The sequence below is a fragment of the Ranitomeya variabilis genome, chromosome 2 (genome assembly GCF_051348905.1).
Source record: "Ranitomeya variabilis isolate aRanVar5 chromosome 2, aRanVar5.hap1, whole genome shotgun sequence".
Classification (NCBI taxonomy): domain Eukaryota; kingdom Metazoa; phylum Chordata; class Amphibia; order Anura; family Dendrobatidae; genus Ranitomeya; species Ranitomeya variabilis.
In genome coordinates, this window is record NC_135233.1 from 837,828,858 (window position 1) to 837,843,444 (window position 14,587).

Below are 14,587 nucleotides of genomic sequence, written 5' to 3' on the forward strand. Positions count from 1 at the left end.
ACTGGGGTCCACTTTTTCCTGAGTGCGCTAATAGTCTACATAACGGGAAACATTTTTCAGGCACAGTGCATAGTTCAGAAGGGAAGGAGCGCCATATTATAGTGCAGATTTTACTGCTATTGTTTTTGGGTCCATGACCCACTGGGAGAGCCTCTGAGTTGCCAGAACAGCAGAACCCCCCATAAGTGACCCATTTTACCCATTTTACAAACTACACCTCTCAACTAATTCATCTAGGGGGGCAGTGATCATATTGAAATCATATTGAAATCACGGGTGTGAAACAGAATTTTATACCATTGGGCAGTTAAGAAAAAATAACTAAATGTAAAAAATGCCAGTAGCGCTTCAACGCTTTGAATCCTGCAGCAGATAATGGTACAGTACCACCAGTCTGTAACAATATCACTAAGTGTAGTTTAAAAAAGAAGAAAAAAAAAAAATAAATTTTTCTTTGATTCCAGAGCAGATAAAGAAAGAACATTTTTATTATTTTTTTTATTCCCTTTTTTTATTTTTATTTTTACCCCTTGTGAGGACAAAAAATGATAGGGAATAGTAAATGCTAAGAACAAAAATATATAAAAAAGTAAAAATAAAGATAACAAATAAGCGTTGCAATTATATAGTGACCTAGTAATATGGTAGCTGATGACAGACTAAGGACCAAGGAACTGAAGATAATACAACCACCATTAAAAAATATTAAAAATATGTTAAAAATATGTTGAAAAAGACATTAATGAATAAGATGTACCTGGAGGAGCTACCGTAATAAGGTGCAATCTTCCGTCGCTAAGTCCACTTGTGTTGCCAAAGAAGGGTAGAATCAAGTAACTGCCGCTTGTTGCCTTCAGGAGTGCGGGCTGCAGGCACTGCCCCGGCCGGTGGCAGAGAATCCTACACTCGCTTCCTCCTTTTAGAATGGTGTCACACTTGGTTATTTTCTATCATATAGACCCCTCAAAATGACTTCAAATGAGATGTGGTCCCTAAAAAAATGGTGTTGTAAAAAAGGACCTTACGTGACGTCACGGACACGTGATTGCTCACGTGACAGGCTAAGGAGAGCGTAATGGACCAAATCAATTAGGATTTGGACCATTACGCTCTCCTTAGCCTGTCACGTGAGCAATCACGTATCATCACGTAAGGTCCTGCAACAGCAGAGTACCTAGCGGCTCAGCCCAGCAGCGCTGACACACTCCACGTGTGTCAGCGCTGCTGGGCTGAGCCGCTAGGTACTCTGCTGTTGCAGGACCTTACGTGATGTCACGGACACGTGATTGCTCACGTGACAGGCTAAGGAGAGCGTAATGGACCAAATCCTAATTGATTTGGTCCATTACGCTCTCCTTAACCTGTCAAGTGAGCAATCACGTGTCCGTGACGTCACGTAAGGTCCTTTTTTACAACACCATTTTTTTAGGGACCACATCTCATTTTAAGTCATTTTGAGGGGTCTATATGATAGAAAATACCCAAGTGTGACACCATTCTAAAAACTGCACCCCTCAAGGCTCTCAAAACCACATTCAAGAAGTTTATTAACCCTTCATGTGTTTCACAGGAATTTTTGGAATGTTTAAATAAAAATGAACATTTAACTTTTTTTCACAAACAATTTATTTCAGCTCCAATTTGTTTTATTTTACCAAGGGTAACAGGAGAAAATGGACCCCAAAACTTGTTGTACAATTTGTCCTGAGTACGCCGATACCCCATATGTGGGGGTAAACCACTGTTTGGGCACATGGCAGAGCTCAGAAGCGAAGGAGCGCCATTTGACTTTTCAATGCAAAATTAACTGGAATTGAGATGGGACGCCATGTTGCGTTTGGAGAGCCCCTGATGTGGGGGGGTTTCAATGTTTAGGCACATCAGGGGCTCTCCAAACGCAACATGGCATCCCATCTCAATTCCAGTCAATTTTGCATTGAAAAGTCAAATGGCGCTCCTTCCTTTCCGAGCTCTCCCATGCGCCCAAACAGTGGTTTACCCCCACATATGGGGTATCCGCGTACTCAGGACAAATTGTACAACAACTTTTGGGGTCCAGTTTCTTCTCTTACCCTTGGGAAAATAAAAAATTGGGGGCGAAAAGATCATTTTTGTGAAAAAATATGATTTTTTATTTTTACGGCTCTGCATTATAAACTCCTGTGAATCACTTAATGGGTCAGAGCCGTAAAAATAAAAAATCATATTTTTTCACAGAAATTATCTTTTCGCCCCCAATTTTTTATTTTCCCAAGGGTAAGAGAAGAAACTGGACCCCAAAAGTTGTTGTCCAATTTGTCCTGAGTACGCTGATACCCCGTATGTGGGGGTAAACCACTGTTTGGGCGCATGGGAGAGCTGGGAAGGGAAGGAGCGCCATTTGACTTTTCAATGCAAAATTGACAAGAATTGAGATGGGACGCCATGTTACGTTTGGAGAGCCACTGATGTGCCTAAACATTGAAACCCCCAACAAGTGACACCATTTTGGAAAGTAGACCCCCTAAGGAACTCATCTAGATGTGTTGTGAGAGCTTCTAACCCCCAAGTGTTTCACTACAGTTTATAACGCAGAGCCGTGAAAATAAAAATTATGTTTTTTTTTTGTTTTTTTACACAAAATTTATTTTTTAGCCCCCAGTTTTGTATTTTTCCAAGGGTAACAGTTGAAATTGGACCCATAAAGTTGTCCAATTTGTCCTGAGTACGCTGATACCCCATATGTGGGGGGGAACCACCGTTTGAGTGCATGGCAGAGCTCAGAAGGGAAGGAGCGTCATTTGGAATGCAAACTTAGATGGATTGGTCTGCAGGCGTCACATTGCGTTTGCAGAGCCCCTAATGTACCTAAACAGTAGAAACCCCCCACAAGTGACCCCATATTGGAAACTAGACCCCCGAAGGAACTTATCTAGATGTGTTGTGAGAACTTTGAACCCCCAAGTGTTTCACTACAGTTTATAACGCAGAGCCGTGAAAATAAAAAATCCTTTTTTTTTTCCACAAAAATTATTTTTTAGCCCCCAGTTTTGTATTTTCCCAAGGGTAACAGGAGAAATTGGACCCCCAAAGTTGTTGTCCAATGTGTCCTGAGTACGTTGATACCCCATATGTTAACCCCTGTTTGGGTGCACGGGAGAGCTCGGAATGGAAGGAACACTGTTTTACTTTTACAACGCAGAATTGGCTGGAATTGAGATCGGATGCCATGTCGCGTTTGGAGAGCCCCTGATGTGCCTAAACAGTGGAAACCCCCCAATTATAACTGAAACCCTAATCCAAACACATCCCTAACCCTAATCCCAACGGTAACCCTAACCACACCCCTAACCCTAATCCCAACCGTAAATGTAATCCAAACCCTAACCCTAACTTTAGCCCCAACCCTAACTGTAGCCTTAACCCTAGCCCTAACCCTTGCCCTAACCCGAGCCCTAATGGGAAAATAAAAAATAAAAAAAAATGTATTTATTTCTAATTTTTCGCTAACTAAGGGGGTGATGAAGGGGGGTTTGATTTACTTTTATAGCGGGTTTTTTTGCGGATTTTTATGATTGGCAGCCATCACACACTGAAAGACGCTTTTTATTTTAAAAAATATTTTTTGCGTTACCACATTTTGAGAGCTATAATTTTTCCATATTTTGGTCCACAGAGTCATGTGAGGTCTTGTTTTTTTGCGGGACGAGTTGACGTTTTTATTGGTAACATTTTCGGGCACGTGACATTTTTTGATCGCTTTTTATTCCGATTTTTGTGAGGCAGAATGACCAAAAACCAGCTATTCATGAATTTCTTTCGGGGGAGGCGATTATACCGCTCCGCGTTTGGTAAAATGGATAAAGCAGTTTTATTCTTTGGGTCAGTACGATTACAGCGATACCTCATTTATATCATTTTTTTATGTTTTGGCGCTTTTATACGATAAAAACTATTTTATAGAAAAAATAATTATTTTTGCATCGCATTATTCTGAGGACTATAATTTTTTTCTTTTTTCTTTAATGATGCTGTATGGCGGCTCCTTTTTTGCCGGACAAGATGACATTTTCAGCAGTACCACGGTTATTTATATCCGTCTTTTTGATCGCTTGTTATTCCACTTTTTGTTTGGCGGTATGATAATAAAGCGCTGTTTTTTGCCTCTTTTTTTTTGTGGTGTTCACTGAAGGGGTTAACTAGTGGGACAGTTTTATAGGTCGGATCGTTACGGAAGCGGCGATACTAAATATGTGTACATTTATTGTTTTTTTTATTTAGATAAAGAAATGTATTTGTAGGAACAATATTTTATTTTTATTTTTTGGGGAATTTTTTTAATTTTTTTTTTTTTTTTTTACACTATAACATTGCCCCAGGGGGGGGCATCATGTTATAGTGTAAGATCGCCGACCTGACACGTTGCTGTGCACTGTGTCAGATCGGCGATCTGACGTGCACAGATCCAGGCTTCCCGGCGCCTGCTCTGAGCACGTGCAGTGAAGCCACCTCCCTGCAGGACCCGGATGCCGCGGCCATCTTGGATCCGGGCCTGCTGCAGGGAGGAGGAGGTAAGAGACCCTCGGAGCAACGCAATCACATCGCGTTGCTCTGGGGGTCTCAGGGAAGCACGCAGGGAGCCCCCTCCCTGCGCGATGCTTCCCTATACCGCCGGAACACTGCGATCATGTTTGATCGCAGTGTGCCGGGGGTTAATGTGCCGGGGGCGGTCAGTGACCGCTCCTGGCACATAGTGCCGGTTGTCAGCTGCGATAGTCAGCTGACACCCAGCCGCGATCGGCCGCGCTCCCCCCGTGAGCGCGGCCGATCGCATATGACGTACTATCCCGCCGGTGGTCATACGGGCCCACCCCACCTCGACGGGATAGTACGTCAGATGTCAGAAAGGGTTTAATGAACGGGAACAAGATTTCGATGTTTTGAATAACCTGGGGCAGCTTCAGCATCTTGTCAGGGGAGTTCTGGATGACGAGGGCGATCATGGCCAGGTAGGAGTACAGCGGCTTGCAGTAGCGCTGGTAGTTCTTCTTTATCTTCTTCTTTTATATCCTTTGTTGGCAATGACAGAGGTCAAACGTCTTCTGTAAGTCTTCACAAGGTTGGCACACACTGTTGGCCCATTCCTCCATGCAAATCAACTCTAGAGCAGTGATCGCTGGGCAACACGGACTTTCAACTCCCTTCAAAGGTTTTATTTGGGGTTCAGATCTGGAGATTGGCTAGGCCACTCCAGGACCTTCATATGCTTCTTACGAAGCAACTCCTTCGTTGCCCTGGCGGTGTGCTTGGGATCATTATCATGCTGAAAGACCCATTCACATTTCATCTTCAATGCCCTTTGCTGATGGAAGGAGGTTTGCACTCAAAATCTCATGATACATGGCCACATTCATTCTTTCATGTACATGGATCAGTCGTACTGGTCCCTTTGCAGAGAAGCAGCCCCAAAGCATGATGTTGCCACCCCCATGATTCACAGTAGGCATGGTGTTCTTTGGATGCAACTCAGCATTCTGTCTCCTCCAAACATGACGAGTTTTGTTTCTACCAAACAGTTCTACTTTGGTTTTATCAGACCATATGATATTCTCCCAATACTCTTCTGGACAATCCAAATGCTCTCTAGCAAACTTCAGACGGGCCCGGACATGTTCTGGCTTAAGCAAGGGGACACGTCTGGCACTGCAAGATCTGAGTCCCTGGTGGTGTAGTGTGTTACTGATGGTAGCCTTTGTTATGGTGGTCCAAGCTCTATGCAGGTCATTCACTAGGTCATTCACTAGTTCCCCCGGGTGGTTCTGGGACTTTTGCTCACCATTCTTGTGATCATTTTAACCCCATGGGGTGAGATCTTGTGTGAAGCCCCAGATTGAGAGAGATTATCAGTGGTCTTGTATGTCTTCCATTTTCTTACTATTGCTCCCACAGTTGATTTCATCACACCAAGCTGCTTGCCTATTGCAGATTCAGTCTTCCCAGCTTGGTGCAGGGCTACAATTTTGTTTCTGGTGTCCTACGACAGCTCTTTGGTCTTCACCATAGTGGAGTTTGGAGTGTGACTGTTTGAGGTTGTAGACCGGTGTATTTTATACTGATAAGAAACAGGTGCCATTACTACAGGTAATGAGTGGAGGACACAGGGGCCTCTTAAAGAAGAAGTTACAGGTCTGTGAGAGCCAGAAGTCTTCCATGTTTCTAGGTGACCAAATACTTATTTTCCACCATAATTTGCAAAATCTTGCCAAATCAGACAAGGTGATTTTCTGGATTTGTTTTCTCATTTTGACTCTCATAGTTGTGGTCTACCTATGATGTCGATTACAGGCCTCTCATCTTTTTAAGAGGGAGAACTTGCACAATTCGTGGCTGACTAAATACTTTTTTCCCCACTATATGTGGTTTAGGTACACTGTGGGGCTCAGAAAGGAGGGGGCATTTGGATTTGGGAGCACAGAATTTGCTGAATTGCTTTTGAGACGCGAGGAGCCATTTCACTTTTCCAGTGCCTTTCTACTACCAGTAATGTGGAAGCCCCCTATATTTCCGTTAACAGATTACAGACCTGAGTGGGGACTTGCTTTTTTGCGGATTTTGTTGAAGCTTTTATTGGGAATATTTTACATAACGTTTGGGATCACCTTTGTCCAGCGCACTATGCTGAGCACTTACTTTTGGGGTTTCCATCTAAATCTGAGTGATTTGATTCAGATAAAACCCTGAAGGGATCCATTCACTATAATGAGGCGGCAGAGTTACTTTGGACTCCGCCTGGCCTCTATTCAGCATTGTCCTTTTCATAAGTGCACAAAACTGTGGATGACTGTACATTTATGCAATCCTAAAAAAAGACACCGCCGGATCACAGGTCCTATGGCATCCACAGTGTCTCCATCTGCCTCAATATAGGGAATCTCCCAATGGGGGTTCCGTCTGAATCACGTATTTCAGAGATTTACACAGAAACCCCAATGTAAGCGCTCAGCGCAGAGCACAGGATAAATGTGCGCCGAGCCTCACTGCATACTTTGGGAGGCAGAATGAACAAAACAGCAGGTGAAGAATTGGTTTTATTTTTTTACACTGTTCCTGGTGCAGTATAAGTCATTAGATGACTTTATTCTTTGGGTCAGTGCGATTACAGCGATAACAGATTTATATCAGGTTTTTTCATTTGGCTGTTGTCACACGCTAAAAAAAAAATGTTTTTTTATTGCAGAAACTAGGGTTTTGCATCACCATATTTTGAGAGCTATAATTTTTCCATATTTTGGCCCACAGTCACGTGAGGGCTTGTTATTTGTGGTACAAGTTACATAAATGGTTAAATGGTCTTAGGGGACAGAAAGTGATGAATTGAGAGTGGAGAGAGGAAATGATGAATTGGGAGAACAAATGATGAATTGAAGGTGGGGTGGGCAGAGCAAATGATGAATTGAGGGTGGGGGCAACAAAAATGATGATGAATTGGAGGTGTGGGAGAGTAAATGATAATGAATAGAGGGTGGGGGTGGGAGCGAGGACATGACAATGAATTGGGGTGAAGGGGCGTAAATATGATGAATGGGGAGTGGGTGCTACAGAGTTGGGGTGTTGAGGATGACAGAGTGTGACTGGTAATTAACTGGAGGAAAGTACAGGTGCTAATTAATTTATATACACTGTGTTCCAAATTATTATGCACAAAGAGTTTAGGAGTGATAAGGTTAGAATTTTTTTCTTTGTCATTTAAACTCATTGATGGTGATGTGTGTCAGGGCTCTTTATATCACTGAAAGCAATTGCAGATACCTGTGCAAATTAGTTTGGCAGGTGTGTCCAAATAAAAGCAAGACTACTTAATAAGGCTGTTCCACATTATTAAGCAGCCTACATTTTTTGCCAAAATGGGAAAGAAAAAGGATGTGTCGGCTGCTGAGAAGCAACAAATTGTGGAGTATTTAGGTCAAGGCATGACTACAATCAACATTGCCAAGACACTTCATCGTGATCATCGCACAATCAAGAAGTATGTAGCTGATTCCCGGCACACACGTGTGCGTGCTGATAAGGAAAAATTGAGGACTCTTTCCAACAGGCAATTGTGTAAGGTTAAAAGAGCAGCTGCAAAAATGCCTTGTCATAGCAGCAGACAAGTTTTTGAAGCTGCTGGTGCCTCCAACGTCCCCAGAACAACAAGATGCAGGGTCCTTCAGAGGTGCGTAAGCCATCCTGTCAACCACCTCTATCCACTGCACACAAGCAGAAACGGCTCCAGTGGGCCAAACGATACATGAAGACTGACTTCCAAACTGTTTTGTTCCAAGATGAGTGCCTTGCAACGCTCGATGGACCAGATGGATGGAGTGGAGGATGGCTGGTTGATGGACACCCCATGAAAACACGGCTAAGGCGCCAACAAGGAGGAGGTGGAGTAATGTTTTGAGCTGGAATCATGGGGAGAGAGATTGTCGGCCCCTTTATGATCCCTGAGGGGGTAAAGATGAACTCCATAATCTATGTGGAGTTTCTAAAAACACTTCCTGCTATGGTTCAAGAGGAAGAACCGTGCTTTCCGCAGCAAGATCATTTTCATGCATGATAATGCACCGTCTCATGCTGCAAAAAACACATCTGCATCTCTGGCTGCTATGGGCATAAAAGAGGACAAACTTATGGTGTGGCCACCATCTTCCCCTGACCTCAACCCCATTGAGAACCTCTGGAGCATCATCAAAAGGAGTGTCTATGATGGCGGGAGGCAGTTCACATCTAAGCAACAGCTCTGGGAGGGTATTCTGTCCACATGCAAAACAATTGAAGCAGAAACCATCCAAAAACGGACAAATTCAATGCATGAGAGAGTTCAGAAGATTCTTTCGAACAAGGGGTCCTATGTGCAAATGTAACATCACCTGGAATAAAGTTTTCAATTGAAAACTGTTTGATTTCATTTTGTAATAAGCTGATAATGCTTATAACTTCACAATTGACCATTTTTTTGTTCAAAATAAAAAAAAAAGGTTGAAAACTGTGCTGTGCATAATAATTTGGAACATGCATTTTGAGTGTTTATTTTTTTAAGAAAGGATACTGTTTTCATAGGCAGTTTGTTCCAAAACATTGCAATTATACTAGAATAGTAGATGACTGGAAAATAACAATGACTGCAATTCAGATAGGTAATTTAGAGAAAATATGAGGAAATATTATTTGCATAATAATTTGGAACACAGTGTATTTATTGGTTGCGGAAAGTGGCTATGTATAGTTAGTGGAGGCATAGTGGTGGAGTACAATTTATATTTGGAATGGTGGGTTGCATAATAACAAATTACATAGTAATGGTGGGGGCACATCTGTATTTGGCTGCATAGTGTAAAAGTTGGGGAATGTGTTCTGGAAGCGGTGCTTTAGATAACTTATTTTATGTAAAGGCAAGTACTGGCTGGGAGAAGTGATGGCGGTCTGTGCTGAATAAAGGACTTCAACTAGAGATGTCACCGGTGAGTAAGTGTGTTATCTGTACATTGACACTATTCACTGTGTACAGAGCTCCAGTGTATAAGGTCACTGGTGATCACTGTATTACCTGTACGCTTACACTATACACTGTATAATATGTACACAGCACCTATGTATAATGGCACTCATAGTAATATTAGTATTGTTTTTTTTAATAAATGATCAGCATTGTAGTAATCGGTAACTATGTTTTGGTATTTGTCCCTTGTATGCGGAATTATTTGGTCACTATATGGTGGTCATATGTGGTCTGGTCATGGTGTGGAAGCAAGTGGCTCAGGTAGTGCAGCTCATCAAGGATGGCACATCAAAGCAAGCTGTGGCAAGAAGGTTTGCTGTGTCTGTCAGCGTAGTGTCCAGAGGCTGGAGGCGCTACCAGGAGACAGCCCTCCATGTGCACGCCAGAGGTAGCCTGACTGCCATTAGGTACCGAGATGAGATCTTCAGTCCCCTTGTGAGACCATATGCTGTTGCAGTTGGCCCTGGGTTCCTCCTAATGCAGGACAATGGCAGACCTCATGTGGTTGGAGTGTGTCAGCAGTTCCTGCAAGATGAAGGCATTGAAGCTATGTCCTGGCCCGCCCGTTCCCCAGACCTGAATCCGATTGAACATATCTGGGACATCATGTCTCGCACCATCCACCAACGTCACGTTGCACCACAGACTGTCCAGGATTTGGCGGATGCTTTAGTCCAAGTCTGGGAGGAGATCCCTTAGGAGACCATCCACCGCCTCATCAGGAGCATGCCCAGGCGTTCTAGGGAGATCATACAGGCACGTGGAGGCCACACACACTACTGAGCATCATTTCCTTGGCTTGAGGCATTTCCACTGAAGTTGTATAAGCCTTTAACTTCATGTGATGTTAGATCATGGGTGCACTGAGCCACAGGGGGCATGGGCTGCCAGCTGTCTTCTTGATCCCTTCTCAGCACGTTACTCGAGGCAGCCTCGACTTCTGATTGCATACATCACAGAGAGAGACCACATGGCCATACACTAGCCTTTATCCCCTTTGGGTCACTCACATCCTGCCCTCTGGGTTGAACCTAAATTCCTTCCCTCTGCCTCTGCAGCTGCAACTCCAAAACCTATGAAAGATCAGAACTCCTTTCTGGATGGTCCCAGGGCATAGTTTTTGAAGCTATCGGATCCATGCGGGCCCCTGCTACACCTTATGACCAAACACAGCTTTGCTATCTGGTTTCCACTGTCCGTCGTATGCATCTCCATACCCCTGGGTGCTAGAACGGGTTGAGACGCAGCCGGGTGTTCGCCATTTTCTGAGGATCTCGGAAATATACACAATGTACAGCTAGGATGTATAGCATCTCCATAACTCCTTACGGAATCACAGATGACTAAAGAAAGCAGATAGACCACATGGTTTGGATCCACATGGCAAGCAAGCCTTTCGTTCTGCTCTGAGCTGGCTCAAGGTGTGAGATCTGTCACTCATAGCCTTTGAGGCTTGACCCCCTCTGCTGAGCTAGCTGAGCTAGCTCCACACTGGGGGGTCTTATAATGCCATGCCCCATAGGATACAAACGATTGGTTGTGAAGAATATTGGAGATATAATTTCATACCACTTTGTCAGATAACTAATGTAACTGGTTACCAAGAGTCAGAGGCACATATCTTAAAAAAGTCTGCAGTCCGAGATGAAGGGGCTTAACTTTATTGTTTATTAAGGCATGGCCATTAGAACATTTTTTATCTCCCCATAGTATTCCTTTAACACTGCAGCCTATGAACAAGTATCTAACCAGGACTGCTGTGGTTTCACATTTGCGTCTCTGTGCGCAGCGTATCATCGGCACAGATCCGCATGCATACCCATCTTTAGCATGGCGTACGCAGGGTCATGAGTTTGCATCAGTTCGCATGCGTCGTTTCTCGGTGTGCGGCGGAGTCCGGCAAACGCAACATGTTGCATTTTTGGAAGTATCAATAATCCATCAAATATGCGCAGGCAGGGCAGGCATGCGCATGCGGATGAGTGCGTTAAAAAAAACCGCATTGCTGTCTATGGGAACGCATGCGTACGCATGTCCTTGCGTACACATGTGCTCGATGCACTTGCGTACTTCGGGCTGCGCATGTCCAGGAACTGTTTGAAACACGCCCATTGATACACACCCTCTGGGAAATATCGAACGCAAGCGCATAAAAAACACAAACGCAGGTAAAAACGCATACAAACGAATGCACACACAGCGGGTTTTTTTTGCCGTCATGCGTAATCTGATGCGGATAAAAAATGCTACGTAAGCATGCATTTGCACGTGTTTTTGCAAGCATTTGTACTTGCAGATGATAAGCTGCGCACATATACGCAAATGTGAACTTGCCCTTAGAAATATTTTTCAACACCACAAAATTTAATGTAACTTCTGGAACTAATATTTTCGAAAACGGTATTCACAGAATGACTATAAATTCAACATGTGCATTTCTACATATAAATAAGTATATCCCATGTAGTTCAAGTTAAACCGTACATTTACTGTCATAGTGACACGACAAAAGTTTTGATCCCTAGAGGTCCAGCTGCTAAAACCTATACGAATCCAGAAAAGAAGGAACAGAAGCCTGCAACTTAGTATTAAACCACTTTGGCTCTAAACATTTTTGTGAAGATCTCTATGAAGAAGATATCAGCAGAATGGTGTATGGACTCATACTTTCTATAGCTTTTTACAAAACTTTGATTTTGCTCATCTTTCTTCAGAGAAGCAGACAATCAGATTAAAAAAACGGGCACTGCACTAAGCTGAGCACTTCTATCCTTTGATTGGAATAGTCCATACAAAATGCACAATTCATGTTAGTTAGAAGGGTTCTTCAGAATAAGATGATCACAATAAAGTGTCCACTTGCTCCAACCCCAAAACAGCTGTGGGAAACCCTGGCAGTAATTTCGCCAACAAAGAGGATAATAAACATTACACAGAGCACATGCAAAATGCATAAATAAATACTTGACAGGACATGGCCTTCACAATTATAGAAAAGATCTGGCCCCAAAAAAAATAAAGAACAGGGCGCACTCCTCTTTCAACGAACAATTCCCCAATGGGATACCGTAAAATGGTTTGTCTAAACTAGACATGTGCTTTTAGTGTACGTAGAGGTCATGTTAACTGTATGACAGGGAACCTTACCTATTAGAAGTCCTGCTTGACGGCATGCCATGGCCATTGCAAACACTGGTACACGATCTTTGGAGCTAGAGCATCGGGTCAAATACCCAAATATTGAAGCACCAGCGCCTGCGCCAAGACCTGAAAAAATTACATATATAAAAAAATATAACTAAAGTAGAAGAGGGAGTCTCGTAATAATGCTACAATGCAGTATACACAAGCAACTGTTTCAGACAATTGACCTGAAATACCATTACAATTTAGACACCAATCATCAGGATTTACATCAAATTATTGCCATTACCTGCTACTAGTCGACTGCCCAGAAGAAACCACTTCGAGATTCCAACAAAATACATAAAATTGCCTAATTAAAACAGAAAATAAGAAAGTTAATATTCTTAATATAAACTACAAGACCGATCATTGATCTTGATATGACTGATCAATTTGTAACCCAATCACAAAGTTTAACAGTTGTCAGGACTTTCTTTTAGCAATATATTTACAATAATGGTGATTTATGATACTAGATATCAAAGTGCAATATATTTTTTATAGAGAGACCGATAGTACATTAGCACACGAATACTGCAGAGATGTTGTGTAGCCTAGGCTCTGGTTACATCACAAGATATTCTGAAGGCAAATGAAAAGGATTTTTCCAAAATAAACAAATATGTATGTGTGTGTGTGTGTGTTTGTGTATAATATATCTCGATCTCCCTGCTCTGCCGCCCGGCCGCTATGGGGCCCCTGAGCAGGGGGGGTGCTGGTGCCAGCAGTGGACCCACCGCCTGTCATCGCAGAGTCAGCAGTATCGGCAACTAGCCGATGCAACTGACCGCACTGATGAGGGAAGGAGCGCTATGCTCCTTCTCCCATCATCCCCCTGTCAGCGTCTGACGTCACAGACGGGGCACGATGACGTCACGGCGCCCGCGGTCCGGAGGTGAGCGGGAGCAGCGCAGGAACCAGGAAGAAGAGTGGTATTTATTGTTTTTTCTTTATGGGGGCTGCATTATACTACAGGGTCTGCCTGTGGGGGGTGCTGCCTTATATTTCAGAGTCTGCCTATGGGGTGCTGTCTTATACTACAGGGTCTGCCTGTGGGGGATGCTGCCTTATACTACAGGGTCTGCCTGTGGGGGGTGCTGCCTTATACTACAGGGTCTGCCTGTGGGGGGGGTGCTGCCTTATACTACAGGGTCTGCCTGTGGGGGGGGGTGCTGCCTTATACTATAGTCTGCCTGTGTGGGGGGGTGCTGCTTTATACCACAGGGTCTGCCTGTGGGGGGGTGCTGCCTTATACTACAAGGTCTGCCTATGGGGTGCTGCCTTATACTACAGGGTCTGCCTATGGAGGCTGCCTTATGCTACAGAGTTGACAGAATGGGGGCGTAGAATAGGTGCAGCACATGACAGAATGGGGGTGCAGGATGGGAGCAGCATGACAGGATGGGGATGTACGATGAGAGCACCACATGACAGGATGGGGACGCAGGAGGAGAGCACACATGACAGGATGGAGGCACATAATTGGAGTAGCACATACCAGGATGGGGGCAGCACATACCAGAAATGAGGCGCAGGATGGGAGCATATGACAGGATGAGGGCACAAGAAGAAAGTAGCACATCACAAGATGGAGGCACACAAAACAGGATGAGGGCGCAAGATGGGGCTGCACATGACAGGAAGGGGGTGCAAGATGGTAGCAGCACATCACAAGATTAAGGCGCAGGATGGAAGCAGCACATACCAGGATGGAGACCATATACCAATATAAATGCTCGCCCAACGGGTTCAATAGCTAGTGTGTGTATTATCTATAGCATGGAATATTCAGACATAGCAATCTGATAGCTGCTACAAGGACACTCGACCTTTGTTGTATTCAGTGCAAGTGTTGCTAGCCTTCACAAATAATGTGAACAC

General features: G+C 43.8%; 1 protein-coding gene across 5 annotated transcripts in view; it reads right to left on the reverse strand.

Annotated features, from left to right (window-relative positions):
- The window catches only part of LOC143807957 (major facilitator superfamily domain-containing protein 8-like), a 193,686-nt gene that overhangs the window by 145,292 nt on the left and 33,807 nt on the right, over positions 1 to 14,587 (reverse strand). For all 5 annotated transcript variants that reach the window (XM_077290105.1, XM_077290104.1, XM_077290108.1 and 2 more), the window contains 2 exons: positions 12,954 to 13,016; positions 12,668 to 12,787 (listed from right to left, as the gene is read on the reverse strand). In XM_077290105.1, the coding sequence (XP_077146220.1) occupies positions 12,668 to 12,787; positions 12,954 to 13,016 (183 nt within the window). The remainder of the gene's footprint in view (positions 1 to 12,667; positions 12,788 to 12,953; positions 13,017 to 14,587) is intronic.